General features: G+C 36.1%; 1 protein-coding gene across 10 annotated transcripts in view; it reads right to left on the reverse strand.

Annotated features, from left to right (window-relative positions):
* The window catches only part of ptprt (protein tyrosine phosphatase receptor type T), a 259,071-nt gene that overhangs the window by 61,424 nt on the left and 181,364 nt on the right, over positions 1–16,283 (reverse strand). For 4 of the 10 annotated variants that reach the window (XM_089134443.1, XM_089134449.1, XM_089134442.1 and 1 more), the window contains 2 exons: positions 11,726–11,758; positions 3,717–3,743 (listed from right to left, as the gene is read on the reverse strand). The exons of 2 other annotated variants lie outside the window; for them this stretch is intronic. In XM_089134443.1, the coding sequence (XP_088990569.1) occupies positions 3,717–3,743; positions 11,726–11,758 (60 nt within the window). Of the gene's footprint in view, positions 1–3,716; positions 3,747–11,725; positions 11,759–16,283 lie in introns of all 10 variants that reach the window. 4 more of the 10 variants (XM_089134444.1, XM_089134445.1, XM_089134447.1 and 1 more) reach the window with 2 other exon arrangements.

Consider the following 16,283-nt stretch of genomic DNA (forward strand, 5'->3'; position numbering starts at 1 on the left):
AGGAAAAACTTGCACATAAACATATTCCCTCGTACTGCAAACTGATACATTAGTATACTTTAAAACAGGTTGATTTATTGTTATAGAACTGTTGCAATGGGTAGAACATCAATTAGAGAACATATATATTGACACTGGATAATAGATGCAACACCTACAGATTGTACTACTCCTTGAAACTATTTTTTTCCTAAACTGTGGCACATAGGTAGTGACCTAGCTTTTAATATTCTGACACATTAAGCTTTTTTGCTCAAACCTGGTTTGCAACATTTCCTGATCTCATCCCACCTATTAATAACCATAAAAATGGGCCCTAAATAATCTATGGCAGTCTTTATAAAGGCACTTCTTCTGGTCTTTGATTTGTTGATTTGTCTGGCGGTTCATAAGCTGGAGTTTTCCCACACGTTAGCACACAAAACTTCAAGGAAGATATTAGTGTCAGCAATGGATAGGAGTCATCCAATAATTTGACTCTCTGATTCTCTAGGTCCCGCAGAACACCATTTGACCTCAATATGAGCTCCCTTCTCTTATGGGGCTGTGCTGATAATAACTCTTGGTTTTGTTATTTTCTCTGCTGGGAATTTATTAAAAAAAAAAACATATAAAGTTTCAGCTTTCACAGAAACCAGGCCAACCTTTAAAATTGGGGCCATTTTACCTAGGTTGGAAAATAAATTCAGTAACGTTGGTTTTTAGTGAGTGAGGATCAAAAATAGGACCAAAAACTGTTCAGAAGCGGGTCTCAACATCAAGCAGCAATACGAGAAGGGTCCCAACTTTCAAATTAAGCAGTCAAGCATCAATGTGATTGCTATTGAGTGCTGAGATTTCGCTGTAGAAACTGCAAAACATCTACACCAAAACCTAAATAGACAAAAGCATCAACTTGTCCCACGACGTATGCTGAAGGTCACAGTATTTTATAATACAACACCCATTAAATAATAAAACTAATGGAATACTGCAGTAATGGGTCTCGTTTCAAGTGCCGCAGAATCTAGACAGATTGTAAGTGGAATAAACTATAGATAATCCTTATTTAATTAATGTCAGAGCAGCACCTCATTAAAAGTGAAGGCTATACTAGTTAGGACACCATAAACGTCTTTATAGCACCAACTTTGTTAATGGCAAATTGTAAAAGAGAGAGCTAGAGAGAGAACCGGGTAACAAGAGAGACATAGCTCACGTTGGTCAAATAGAGATAAAATGGTGTGAAAAATTCATAAAGACCAAAATAATCATGGTTATGGTAAAATTTGCTGGAAATGTAGTTCTCCTAATTTTATATGTTGTTTGTTGGTTTTCGATATAAACTTGGTAATATGATAAGTGCATATTTTAGAATAGCTTATTTTTCATCAACTGGTTAAAATTTACAACAGCGCATAAAAAACTCTGAATGACATTGTAAATCCACTCTCTGACAGTAGGTGGCGCTTATGGAAAAGCAAAAATAGAGCTGTTTGCTTGTACGCAGCTAATAAACACTACTTTATAAGAAAATGCCATTGAAACTTTTCTGAAGACAGTAGTTTCATTGAAAAATACATTAATATACTTTATTCATTCATAAATTTATATAATTTCCCTCAGCACTCAGTTTTAAAGGTTGCAGCATTGGTAAAACCTCACTGCACGTCATGTTTTTACACAAAACAAAACCTATGGACAGTATTTACCATGACTCTTTCAAATTGAAGGTAATACGACATGAAGGTTTATCATGAAACCGGTAACCGTTTTATCTCTACTGTAATTTTTTTTTTTTTCAGGGTAATTTTTTTCTCTTCATTTAAGCATGAAATTCACCAAATGTTCATTGATAAAGATATCACATTTGGTTGATCTAAAACTTCAATGGTGTCATGAGAACATGCAAAGACAGAAGCCAGCCAGGAAGTGCATGTCAAAGCAGTATTAATAAGCATGCAGAACATCTCAAAATAAAATGCACACTATCCCCTATTTTTCAGTTGCATGCACGTGCAAGGTTGCAGTAGGTTAACTTGTAGGGCAAAGCATTAGTGTGAATAAGGTCAGGGGTTTGATTCCCAGGGAACAGAGTGTTAAAATTGTATTGATTTCTTCGAATGTCACTTTGGATAAAAGCATCTGCCAAAATGTGTAAATGCATGCACACACAAACTTAAACATGCTGATAAATCTGGAATAAACATTAACATCATGATATATTATGATTGCTATTTATACAATCCTAAAATCAAAGTGCATACTAAAAAACATGCCGACAGTGAAATCGGTTGTATTACAGTACATGCTACTAAAATCTAAGTACACTTAAAAGTATATATGCAAAAGTTTCAGATTACATATTGGATTTTTTTTATCAAAGCTTTTCCAACATGCGAGATCTCTTTGCTAATGGTAAACTACAAGTATGTGAATGGGTAAGGACAAAAGCTCAATCATCGGCTGCAATACTAAATCCCCATGTGCCGACCTAAACATGCGTACTGAAACCTGGGACATAACCCCATTGAAACTGAGAAGGACTCGCTCTCCGAATTATATTGGCGTCACGGCAAACTTTAGCCTGTAGCTGTCTGTCTATGCCCTCTCAGATGATATTCTTTTGAAAGAGCTCCTCCTGGCTGTAGTTACTTTCATCTATATTTCAGGAGAGGAGTGAGAATGCACATACTGTAGTAGTCCGACTGTGAATGTGAGCTTTTAAATCCTTTAACGTGTGAGGTAAACATCCTGCAGCTATAGGCTCTGTTGCACACAGAGCAAATTAAACAATCCCGAGTAGTAAAATGCTGAGGAAGGCATAACAGTCGAGGTAATAGTAAATAGTTTAAGCGTAACGGAAAAGTAATAAAAAGTAGAGGTGGAGTCCGCAGACCAAAGGGAATAACAGAATGGTGGAGGAGCCGCATCAATTTCCGTGCACATGAGGGCAATTTATAACTGTAGGCCAGCTAATGTTTCAAATGGGAAAACTGGTAGATCGAACATTTACTGTGTTTGACGGAACATAAAACATTGGTGCAAAATGTGATTTAGTTTACTCCAAATTAAAGTTCTCTTAGTTTCGAAAAGCTTTGTTCGCCATGGCAAAGTTAAGAGATATTGGGTCCTAAGATAATTGTCACTTATCTTTCACCTTATTCTTTTAATGAACTAAGGAAGTTTTCAAATACTTCTCAGAAACTGGTACACTGTAAAAAATATTGATGGTTTAACTTAAAAAAGTAAGTAACCTGGTTGCCTTAAAATTTTAAGTTCATTGAACTGGAAAAAGTGAGTTAATGCAATGAAGGAGATTAATTTAACCATCACAAACTCAAAATGATATGTTTTCTGAACTAAATATATTATTTAAGTTGATTTGACAAAAGAAAAAATGTTGTGATTACTACACTGTAAAAAAAATATTGTTGGTTTAACTTAAAAAAGTAAATAACCTGGGTTGCCTTAAAATTTTAAGTTGATTGAACTGGAAAAAGTGAGTTAATACAATGAAGTAGATTAATTTAACCATCAGAAACTCAAAATAATAAGTTATCTCAACTAAATAAATTATTATACATTTGATTTGACAAAAGAAAATATGTTGTGATAACTAATCTTGAAAATATTTTTTACAGTGTAGAAGTATACTTTGTATTAATGGATAATAGAAATGCATAAATTTAAGACAGGGATTGTTGATTAGATGTTTTGTATTTAATGCTACTTACAGGTAATACGAGTAGGAATACGCATTTCTTCTGGAGCAGCAAGATGAGGACAAAAAAATAAATAAATATGTGTAAAATAAATTAAATATGATAAAATTAAAAATAAGAAATTGTCAAATAAAGTGTAATAAAATAAAATTATGAAAGTTTTAGTGAAAATAAAAATTATCAATATATGTAAAATAAATTAAATATAAAATTTAAAATTAAAATATGAAAGTATTAATGAAAATATCACAAAATAATCAAATCGAATAATACCAAAACAAAGGACAAAAAAAGACAAACACATTGATTAGTATCAGTACTGTAAATAAAGAGATATTTAATGATAAAACTAGTAAAAACGTGCCACTGTTTCATGTGCTAATGACCACATCATGTTTTGATCAAATAAAAGACTTCAATGTAGATAAGCAACAGATTTCTGCAACCTGAAGCTCTAGTTACATTTAGGTTTGTAAATATCCTCGGCATCAGTAATAGTCAGTAATAGTAAAATGACCATTGTATGAAACTGCACATCTGGCTCCCCTTCAAGTGGGAAAAAAAGAGAAAGAGAACAAAGAGAAGGAAGAGTGTGTGTGTGTGTGTGTGTGTACTGTATACATGTAGGGTACAACAGAGCTAAAGGCACAACCTCAAGAAAAATGTGCATTTCACTGCTCTTATAGTGAATGATTGCAGACAGAATAGACGTTTGTGTAGAACAATGATGGATCAAGGCATTTTGTGTGAATATAAATCATAGACAAGGTTTGTTTTGTTTAAAAATCTTATAAATGTATGAGGTAGTCTACACACGGGGTAAAAAGGGACAAAAGACACCAAGTATTTATACAAATTACCTAAAGTAATATGTTTGATTAATATCCAAGTGTTAATTTTTGTTCAAAACAATCACTTCAGCAGAGTTACTTTATTTTGCTTATTTTGATCAAATAAATAAATATATTGTCATTAAAATAATATATTTTAATAAAAACATTTATTTTAAAAAGTCAACATTTTATAGCTTTGCAATAGTAAAAATAAATGCGATTTTTATAATATGATATAATTAATATAATTTTTTTTTTAAATGATGGTTTCCTTATATATATAAACATACAGTATGATATTTAAACCCGAACTAACGGCAATTCGTACGAATTTTACGAGGTGGCTAATTCGTAACAATTTGTACGACCTCACTCGCAGTAATTAGTACGATTTTTGCTAAATTGTACATATTTTACGAATTGACCAATATGAATTCGTACGAATGACCTACCCCTGATCCCGCCCCTAAACCAACCCATCACGTGGGTTTAAACAAATCGTACGAATTCGTACGAGTGAGGTCGTAAGAATTAGTACGAATTAGCCACTTTCTGAATTCGTACGAATTGGTCGTGAGATAGCGTTGGATATTTCCCATTTAAATCTAACCATGTCATGTCAACAAATGGAAAAGTCAGCCAGCTGTTTATTATCATGTTATTTAATTAACAGCAAGAGTGTCTTTTACCCCAAATTCCATACTTCCGTTTTTGAAAAACTGTTGCTTTAATTACGTTAAACGAAACTAAAAAAAAAACACATTAAAGGAATAGTTCCTATTTAAAAAAACATTTACTGATAATTTACTCTCCCCCATGTCATCCAAGATATCCATGTATTTCTTTCTTCAGTAGAAAAGAAATGAAGGTTTTTGATGAAAACATTCCAGGATTTCAGGACTTCAATGGGAACCAAACGGTTCAAGGTCCAAATGGGAGTTTCGGCGCAGCTTCAAAAAGCTTCAAACGATTTCAGACGATGAATAAGGGACTTAGCGAAACGATCGGTCATTTCAAAAATAAATAAAAAAGTTTACGTTTTTAATAAGCACAAATGCTCGCCTTGCTCTGTTCTGTGAAGAGCGTTTGTGACTCTCCTGTTCGAACTCGTTCATGAAAATGAACAAACCTTTTTTCGAGTCATGACTAGAAAGGTTCCTAGATAAGACCCTTATTCATCGTCTGGTGTCGTTTGAAGCTGCACTGAAACTCTCGTTTGGACCGTTTGGTTCCCAATGAAGTCCATTATATGGAAAAAAAACCTGGAATGTTTTCATCAAAAACCTTAATTTCTTTTCGACTGAAGAAAGATGTGGACATTTTGGATAACATGGGGGTGAGTAAATTATAAGCAAAAGTTTTTTTTAAAAGTGAACTACTCCTTTAACAAGACCTTTATAGTCTATAATTTGATCGATTCTCATTTGCTACAGAAATCTAAAATTAAATTGAAATTTTAGATAAAATTAGCACAGAATAAACTGTGTTGCTTTCCACAATCACGTCAAGGATCAGCCAAATTTCCACGTGCATAGTCAAAAGTGGTAGTCAGGAAGAGTGCTGAGCAAAATTGTATTCTTCCATCTAAAGGAGAATAAAGTCAATGCGCCTTTAGCCCTGTTGGTGGGAGTGTGCTTGGACAGCTAAAGGGATGGACAGGAATGGTGGGTGTTTCACAGACATTTTGTAGCTCTGTTCTCTGTTATGAGCTTGACAGAGACAGAAAGAGAAAGGAGGAGGACAAGAGACGGCAAAAGCAGTTGGCAAACACATCACGCTTTTGCTACTCCAAAATGAGGCCTTGTCATCGACGTGTCTCAGTGTTGACGTCTCTGTGGACTGGTTCTTCCAGGTAAAGACAAGAGGAGATACGCTAGGACAGCAATAGTCTGATATGATAATAAAGACCAGATGGCGTCTGTTAATGGCGATTCGATTAACTGTAATATTGGTGATGACATGCAAGTGAAGTTGTCAATTAGCAACTTGGTGGCCGTCTGGCACTCTCACTGATTTTTATCATTCTCACATCTTACAGATTTTTTGTTTTGTATTACAATATACACATAACCTTCACATTTGCCAGTTTATGCAAATCTTTACGCTAAAACGAACCCACAAAAGGAATGCTTTTCATGCTAACGATTGACAAACCTTTTTATTTTGCAACTTTAATCAAATTATTTTAATCATAGGAATTAAGTCACTCCAATGATATAAAAATACTAATTTCATGCAAACAATATACAAATATCTTTCATGGTGGGGACTTTTGTACAAACCTTAATGATAACTTGCTTAATAAATCATATTCTAACCTGAGTTAGTAACATATTTCACACTAACAATTTGTAAATAATGTTCAAAACCTGCCACTTACTGTATCACAAACCTTTACAATAATACAAACCCGAATGATCATGCATCAGCCTGTCGGCACACAGAGCTGCATTAAGTCACACACACACACACACACACACACACACTAAATTCCCGTCTGTACGCTGCCTGTATCATAAAAGCAAGCTGTAGCACCCAAACTGCTCGCTTTATCGCTAAAGCAGCACCAAAGTAAATATATTTAATGACCCCGTGACTTCTCTGTAGGCAATAAAAACACAGTTTGGATATGGGCCGTTATGGCAAATGTGTTTTGCGGCGAGCTGACTGTGCTAAAACAGATGCAAACAGTCGATGCGTTTGGCGGCATGCATATGCAGCGGGGGCATCCATCTTTGGCCATTTCATCTCAATGGCCCTTTAAAATGGCCTGCTGACATTGTTCTGATGATATTAATAAAAGAGAGCGAAGTGAAGAGCACCACGGCAGGCGAAGGTGGCCATAAATATTAATAGAGTAGAACTGCGAGGAGCTCACAGCATAAGTGGCCTCTTTATTATTTTTTGGGCTCTCATCATTTCTGGTGTGAAGAGAAAGTGTGATACTCGCAGTGATGTTATTGTGACTTTGCTGTACATGGGAGAGAGTGAGGGTGAGGGAAGACGAGAAACGGTTTGTTAACTTGACAAAGGTTGGTTTGCCGAAGACTTTGTACAACTTTATTTCAGCTAATGACTAAATAAGATGCTCTGGTTTATTAGATCATAAAATTGTTCATTCATCCATTCAGGCTTGAAAGCACACACACAATCGACTGACAGGCACGTAGACGTGTGCCAAATGGACACACACACCTACTCTACTGAATTCATAGAACACTATCTGTCTGTCCGTCCGTCTGTTTTACCCATCCATCCATCCATCCATCTACAGTAACTGTCCATCCATCCATCCATCCATCCATCCATCCATCCATCCATCCATCCATCCATCCATCCATCCATCCATCCATCCATCCATCCATCCATCCATCCATCCATCCATCCATCCATCCATCTATCTATCTATCTATCTATCTATCTATCTATCTATCTATCTATCCATCCATCCATCCATCCATCCATCCATCCATCCATCCATCCATCCATCCATCCATCCATCCATCCATCTAACTGTCCATCCATCCATCCATCCATCCATCTATCTATCTATTTATCTATCTATCTATCTATCTTTCTGTCCGTCTGTCTGTCTGTCTGTCTGTCATCCGTCCGTCCGCCCGTCCATCCATCCATCCATCCATCCATCTCTGTCCGTCCATCCATCCATCCATCCATCCATCATCTATCTCGGTCCGTCCGTCCATCCATCCATCATCTATCTCTGTCCGACCGTCTGTCCATCCATCCATCCATCCATCCATCATACATGCATCCATCTCTGTCCGTCCATCCGTCCATTCATCCATCCGTCCATTCATCCATCCATCCATCCATCCATCCATCCATCCACCCACCCATCCATCCATCTATCCACTTCACTATATACCACAGTACTGAATGATTATCATGTTCACATATTATGGAATTTTTATGACACTTACATAGAATAAGTCATTTACCACAAACTACCATGGTACATGACCCAAAACATGGTTTTATCTTGGTAAATGTCCAAAAGCAAAGTATTACCATGCAATTACCATGCACAATTGTGTTGGTATTTGCATAGCACCCCAAGGTACTTCAGATAACACCACAGTACAACTATGTGCTTATGTGCCACTATGCCTGTGTACTATGTTACTTTCATATGCAACATATTACGAAAACTCATATTACTAAAACCCTTTTTGGTTCTAGCCACCACGCATACAAATTTGAGTTTCCGTGTTTAGCATTTACCACCTACTGCACGACACCTGCACTACAGCTGATGTAAAATAAAGGATTGTGAAAAAAAAAATGCTAAATCGGTCCCAAGACCAATCCTTGAGATCGGCTCGGGACGTCCCTAAATATATAGTGTTTTATGCCATCACATTGCCCTCCTGTAGCAATCATCTATTATTTATGTCAATATGCTTTATGTCTAGGTCTGTCATTGATCGAAAGCGCAGATGTGCAAGAGCATCACTCCTGTGTGTTGAGTGCAGGGTCTCACTGAAATATGTGTGTGCGCGTTTAATGGTCTGGGACTGAGTAGTGTCCGAACGAACTCTGTCCGAGATCGACTCCCTCATTGCTCCATCAGAATGCTGACCAGATAGAAATAGATCAACACTTTGTGAAATAGCAGTGCTGCCTATGCATATAATTACACACTGAATCATCACATCCGTCTATTTCCAGCAGGGTCAGTCATAAGCCACTATATTTCACAAATAATATATATGCACCTCATGAGAGCTCTTAGCAATAAAGGACTGATCTGGAATCAGATAAAGCCACTTCTTGCTTCATGACAAAACGGATCCTAAACAAGGATATCTGATGTCGGGCCATGTCGTAAAAAGTCCAATCTTCCTCATTCTTTTGAAATAATTGGGTTCTGGTTCTACGCAAATGAAGGATCCCAAAGTTCGGAAAGTTTATTTTTATTAACAAGGTATTTTAAGCATTCAGGCAGAACAAGAGCAGATCATTTCACCGAGGATAGTATGAATCTGTCACAAAGAGTCTGCAAAAAAGATGATAAGATGGGGCAGAACCAATTGTTTTCCCCGACAGTAAGCACTGATATTTATTTCACCTGTAAGGAGGTTAGCCAATAATAACAGAGAGTGTTCACACATACACCACAGTCTTTGCTGATTCTTTGTACCGTGAATACATTTATTGTGGAAAATGATCTTTTACTTTAATTTGCAAGAAAGCATGACTGTACAGAGCATGTGAAGGGAAATTTACAGAAAAAGCCCTGAAAATGTACGTGTGCAAGATGACTTTTCTTAAAGTCTAGGTATTCATAATGTACGTTATACAGTAATGCATTATACCTTTTTTTAATAAATAATTGGAAAAAGTTCAATTGCATTATAATATCTCCAGATTCCTTGTTACATCTGAAATAGGTTGTTCATCATTTAGTGTTTTAGTGCATTACAAAGGCATAACATACAGTAAGTATTATAATGCATTTAAATTGTAGTTACAATTATTTATGAGACCATAAAATGCATTATATGGTGCAATAATAGAAATACTTTTATAATGCATTTTAGTGTAATCAGTTTTTTTTTTTTTAAGTGACTGAGAAATGTTTATGTGCATATTTTGGTATCCATATCCAATATTTTGGTTTTGTTTAGTTTGTCAGGAAAATAGCAATTCAGTGCCTTGATTTACAAGACAGAAATTGTTATTAAAAGGGGCTGATGCATCCCAGCTTATAGATTATTGCTATAAATGTTTAAGAATTTCAAAGAGACCTTATTTTTAATATTGATTTATGGCGCTACAACATTCTATTCAAGCGGCTGTAAAGAAAGCCCACAACACATCGCTTTCTGGATCCGTATTGCAAAAAGCCACTTTATAGCCTATGCGATTCCAAAAAGGAAATGTAGCATAAACCATAAATCGTTTACCTGTTACAGTTGCCCTCTGTAATCCAAGCCAAACGACCTTAAGCACTGACATTATAATGTCTTCTCAGTAATGTTGCAGTTGTGTGGATTTTACAAGATTACAGAAAAGACCTGGCAACCTCTGAGCTTTAAGCTAAATCCGCTATACAGTTGGCTGTGTAGGTGGCTTGGCGTAGGAGTAATCATCCTTTGCCTTCATGAACATAACATATTAGCTTAATGGCGTGGTGCAGCACACGAGGCAGGGTTGTGACAGTATTAAAGAGGAATAATTACCAGCTAGCCCCGATTGTGGTATAAAGTGTCGTTTGAAGCCACTCTCTAAACGAACAAGAGCAAATGAAGTGGCCTTTTCACTGTAATTGTTGCACCATGGGACACATGCTAATGCTATTTATGAGAAGAAGGTGATCTAACAGGCAACAGGATTCGCTATAGAAATTAAACTTATTTTAATATGCTAATGTAGTGACATTTGAACCGCCCTTAAATTGTACGGGCACAAATCACTGCAGATTTCTCCAACATTTAACAGCGACAACAACAAGCAATTAAAACAAGAGTGAGGATGCAGAGAAAAAAAACAACAACACATTAAACACAGGCCACATTGATAGCGAGCAAAAGCGTAATACTTTCACAATTAACACCACCAACCACTATTGCTCTGCCCCAAAACCTAGTGAACTGCCTATGGAGTAAGCATTTTAAGGCATCGTAGATGCTCAAAAGATGCAGCCTTATGAGACTCCTAGTTTTTAAAGGAGTCATTGATGTAACTTTCACCTCTAGGTATATATTCAATGCAAACCCAAAATGCATCATGAGCTCGTTAAAAAAAAAAAAAAATCTAAAATAGAGACGACGCAAGAAAAATCTCAGTATTGAATCAAATATCTAAGCTATTTTAGGCAATTTAGTGTTTTGCATGGTACATTCTATTGAAATAAACATTACGTATGACGCATGGATTTTTTGCATATGTACAACGTGCTCCAAATCAGTTGAATTAGCCGGCAGGTGGCTAAGTTGAGGTAGCTCACTAGGTTTGTGAACAGAGCTTATATTTAATCACTAATACAAACAAATCAAGATGATAGATTCCGTGCATGTGCCAAAATGTGAATGGCAAATCCAAGCTGAAAAAAGTCAAATAAATGAAGATACGTGTAAAACACGACACAAATGGGATCAAATAAAACATGGTGTGCGAATGGGCTCGGGATGCGAACTGTGGCTAGAATTAAACATACAATACCCCACACTTAGAGTTCTCCAGGTGTGGATTTCTCTAGCAGACGTAGCCCAGAGGAGAAGAAATAAAAACAGGGTATGATTTAAGAAGTTAAGTAACATACGCTCACACACGCACACAGACTAATATCACCTCTTCATACTTCACACAGCAAATAATACAACATATCTGAAGGCTTCCTGTGTGGTAGGCCAAACAGTGAGTGTGTTTAGGTAGCGCCGCATGCAACTCATTGAGGTTTGACTCTAGCTGAAATGGAGAAGCTTGAGTGCTGAGATGGAAATGTTACGTTGTCCCATGCCTCACATATAAATGTTTTTTTTTTGTTGTTGTTGTTGTAAATCAATCTACAAAAGCTCTACAGCCAGAATATATTTAAAAATGCAAAATGGCCAGTACACATCTGACATTACCATGTGAGGTTAGTTTTAAAGTGTCAAGAACATGTCTGGGTCACAAAGGTATGAATCATGACAATGGTGATAATGAATTCTGAAGTATTTACAAATGAATAAAAATCTAATGACAATCACCATAATGAGAAATGAGAATTCGAGGGAAAAATCATCAAATTTGTCACAGTGCAAAAATAGCCCATAATAGGCTTTCTTTTATGACCTAGACCTGTTCTTGACAGCTTTTGTGAGACAAGGAAAAAGAGGCAGAAATGCGAAACAGCACATTAGACTTTATGGAGTACCATCCCCAATGCATGTTCTTTCAGGTTGAGTATGTTTAGGTCTCCAAACTGAGCGGCACCAGAGCCAAATCTCCTGTGACTCGATGCAAGAAGAGAGACACAATTCCAACTTGGAAAAGATATGCGAGCCATCCATTATTAACTACAATCTATCCTAGGCTTGGTCAAAGATGCCTGCGGGGACATTTTATTACCAAGAAGTAAAACATCAATTTGCCATTAGACTCAGCCTGTCCACTCCATTCATCCTTGTATTATTAGTTAAAAATGAAGTCCATCTCTCCTGCCTTTAAAAAAAACATGCTTTACACAAGCTCTGAGAGATAAAAAAGCATAGCTTATGAGCATTTTTGACGCCACAGAAATAATTCATGGTGACTGAAAGACATGTAAAATGCTGCAATTCATGAGACATCATCGCCTGACTTAAGTGCTGGTGTCAGTGTCTGAAATATGAATGATCAAAAGAAGTTGAGGGATAAGCAATTTAGTCTTTTCTCCAGAATACTAAATGCATTAGTGAGCAACTAAAGAGCAGACATCTACAATCATTGCAAATTGAATTCTTGAGTTCTCGGATGCTAAATTCTCGTGCCTAGAATTGGTTCCACGTCCTCGTGAGCTGCTTCACTAATTCCCTAAATTCACCTCATTGTATTTGAAAACAAAAACTGTGTTGTCTATTAAAGGAGTAGTTCACTTTAAAAAAAAAAAAAAAAAAAAAAAAAAAAAAAAACTTTTTCTGATAATTTACTCACCCCCATGTCATCAAAGATGTCCATGTCTTTATTTCTTCAGTTTAAAAGAAATTAAGGTTTTTGATGAAAACGTCCCAGCATTTTTCTCCATATAATGGACTTCAATGGGAACCAAACGGTTCAAGGTCCAAAAGACAGTTTCAGTGTAAACTGCAAACAGTTCAAAGGGCTTTAAATGATTCCAGATGATGAATAAGGGTCTTATCAAGTGAAACAATTGCTCATTTAACAAATAATTAACAAAGTTTCAGTTTTATAAGCTCAAATGCTCACCTTGCTCTGTTCTGTGATGCACGTTTGTGACTCTCCTATTCGAACTCATTCAAATCAAAATGAACGATCTTTTTCCGAGTCAATTGGTTCATTCAACGAACAAAATGAACGAATTGACTCGGAAAAAGATTCATTAATTTTGATGAACGAGTTTGAACAGGAGAGTCACAAATGTGCCTCACAGAACAGAGCAAGCCGAGCATTTGAGCTTATAAAACTTAAACTTTGTTATTTATTTATTAAATTACCGATTGTTTCGCTTGATAAGACCCTTATTCATCGTCTGGAATCGTTTAAAGCCCTTTGAACAGTTTGCACTGAAAGTGTGTTTTGGACCTTGAACTGTTTGGTTCCCATTGAAGTCCATTATATGGAGAAAAAAGCTGGAATGTTTTCATCAAAAACCTTAATTTCTTTTCGACTGAAGACAGAATGACATGGATATCTTTGGTGACATGGGGGTGAGTAAATGATCAGCAAAAGTTTTTTTTAAAAAGTAAACTACTCCTTTATCGGCTGATCTTTTAAACAGCAAAATTAACATAGATGACATAGTTTGCTTGATAATCAGAAAACTATCTGACTGATTTAAGAATGCCTTTAAAATTCCAACTGAATTTGAGGTGGAAAACGAGATGCAGAATTGCAACACTACCTGATATAGTCTTTCACTAGTACAGAAGGGTACTTAAAATGGTGCTTAAAAACGACCTATAAAAGTTACTAAAATGTTTAATCCAACATGTGCATGTGCTATATTTTGCTAGCTCAGCAACACAGCAACACAGACTGCATTTATGGTAGTTGCCTATAGATAGCTGCTACAATGTATTGGTGTCTCAATGTATGCATGAAAGCTGTAAAGTTTTCAAACCAAAAACACAGTCTGAGCTATTTATGTGAATCCAGACTTGTAGAACTTTTGTATTTGCATATTACTTCTGCTACTATGACTACCACACATCAGAAACCTGACAAAAACACAAGCTATTATTGTAATATTCAAGCTTCAAGATTCTACCTTATGAACAGCAGAAGTGCCCTTCCTTCATCGACTGTGGAAGATGAACACCTACTAAGGCCATTCATGGTTAACCTTTTGATTCCTGCTCTTTTAATAGGGAGATCTATCATTAAGTTTCAATTCGCACGGCTCCAGACAGTGATGTATTAACAATAGTGCTGTCAAGCACTCCTTTACAATTCATGGTAATTAGAGCTTAATGATTTAGCTGGTGGTTTTAACCACTATTATATTTCCGACTGTGACTCGTATTGGCAATGTGTCGTGCACTCTAACTAAGCCCACCGTGATCGCCTTGTCCTTGTGAACAATCAAACAGGTAAAAAAAAATAAAAATAACATAAAAAGTCCTAGGTTTAGGCTAATATGCAGAGAGACAAGGTTAACTTAATCAGCTATTTGAGTATAGCAGCGTAAGTGCAGACCCTGACTATACCGTGAAGAACAGGAATGGTCACAGTGGGATCCCGGCGTGATCTATATTCACTACTGCCCTCATAGTATTGGACAATGTGCAAATTATAGAATGACAATCATGGATGTCAATGTTTTTAAGGAATTTCCATTGGCTCTTTAATGTGTAATCCACGTTTTTTAAAATATCTTCTCCAATTATCAGTAAGAGTAAAAAGTAAGGACTCGAGACTTAAATTGGCTATTTGAAATGCTGAGTTTGCTGAATCTGAATAATGCTCTTCTCCATCATTTGATGAAGTACTTCTGTTATGTCTTCAAGAAAATGTACACACAAATTCCTTTACAATAAAATTCTATTTACCACCAGTATTCAGTGGTCAATAATAGGACATTGTTTATTGTATCAGGCAGTGAAACAGTGAAACAAGCCTCTTTGTTTGCCTATAACAAAAAAATGAACCTAAATGGTGGTGAACTTACAGTACTATTTGAATAGCGTACTATGTTAAGTATGCTGTGATATATAGTAGCTGGTGGTCAATGGCCTATATAATGCCCATACATTATAAATAATTTAATTAAATAATGCAAAAAGAAACATGCATAAACCTATTTCTTATACAGACATATCTGTTTAGTAATAGACTTTCAGTTTTTTTATTGTGAATCTTCATTAAATATTTTTAAGTCAGTTTAATTTATCCGTCATTTTGCAATATTAACAATAAATTGTTATTATCTATAAGGTGAATACAGTGCCAGCTCATTATTATTAAACGGGTGAGTCATTATGATTTAACTTTTTTAACTTAAGTTAGTGTGTAATGTTAGCCTGGCTAACGCCAGACCACGTATCGTGGAAACCACATGCACATTTTCTCGTTTTTGAGGCGTGGTTTACGAATGCCCAGAGCCGTATTATTGGGTGCTACGAATGTTTATCAAATGCGCCTGTGCTCCCTCCCCGTTCTGTGATTGGTTCCCTATTTCAGGGGAAAATTTGGTTCATGGTATCCAGACTGCCTAGCAGTGCGAATAAAATCACGCTGCGGCAAGGCAGAATGGGGAAACCCAGGCTAGTGTAATGTTCTGTTTGAGCACAAGTTACAAGGCTCAAATGTCAAAGCATAGGGAGATATTTTTAAAGAAATCACTTTAAGGACTAGCCTACAACAAATGACATCATTAACCCTAAAATGTACATACACCGCAGGGTTTATGTAAATTTTAGGGTTCCCCAGAACACGTATTACACAAATGTAAATTCCCCGGAACACGATTCCTAAATTTTCAAGACAGAAGAAGCTAGAAGATAACTACACATAAGATAACTAACCATTCAGAAACGTCCGATTGCATTATACTTGCATTATACATTATATGTTGTCA

Source organism: Pimephales promelas, chromosome 8, assembly GCF_988280905.1.
Source record: "Pimephales promelas chromosome 8, fPimPro1.hap1.1, whole genome shotgun sequence".
In the NCBI taxonomy this organism is placed as follows: domain Eukaryota; kingdom Metazoa; phylum Chordata; class Actinopteri; order Cypriniformes; family Leuciscidae; genus Pimephales; species Pimephales promelas.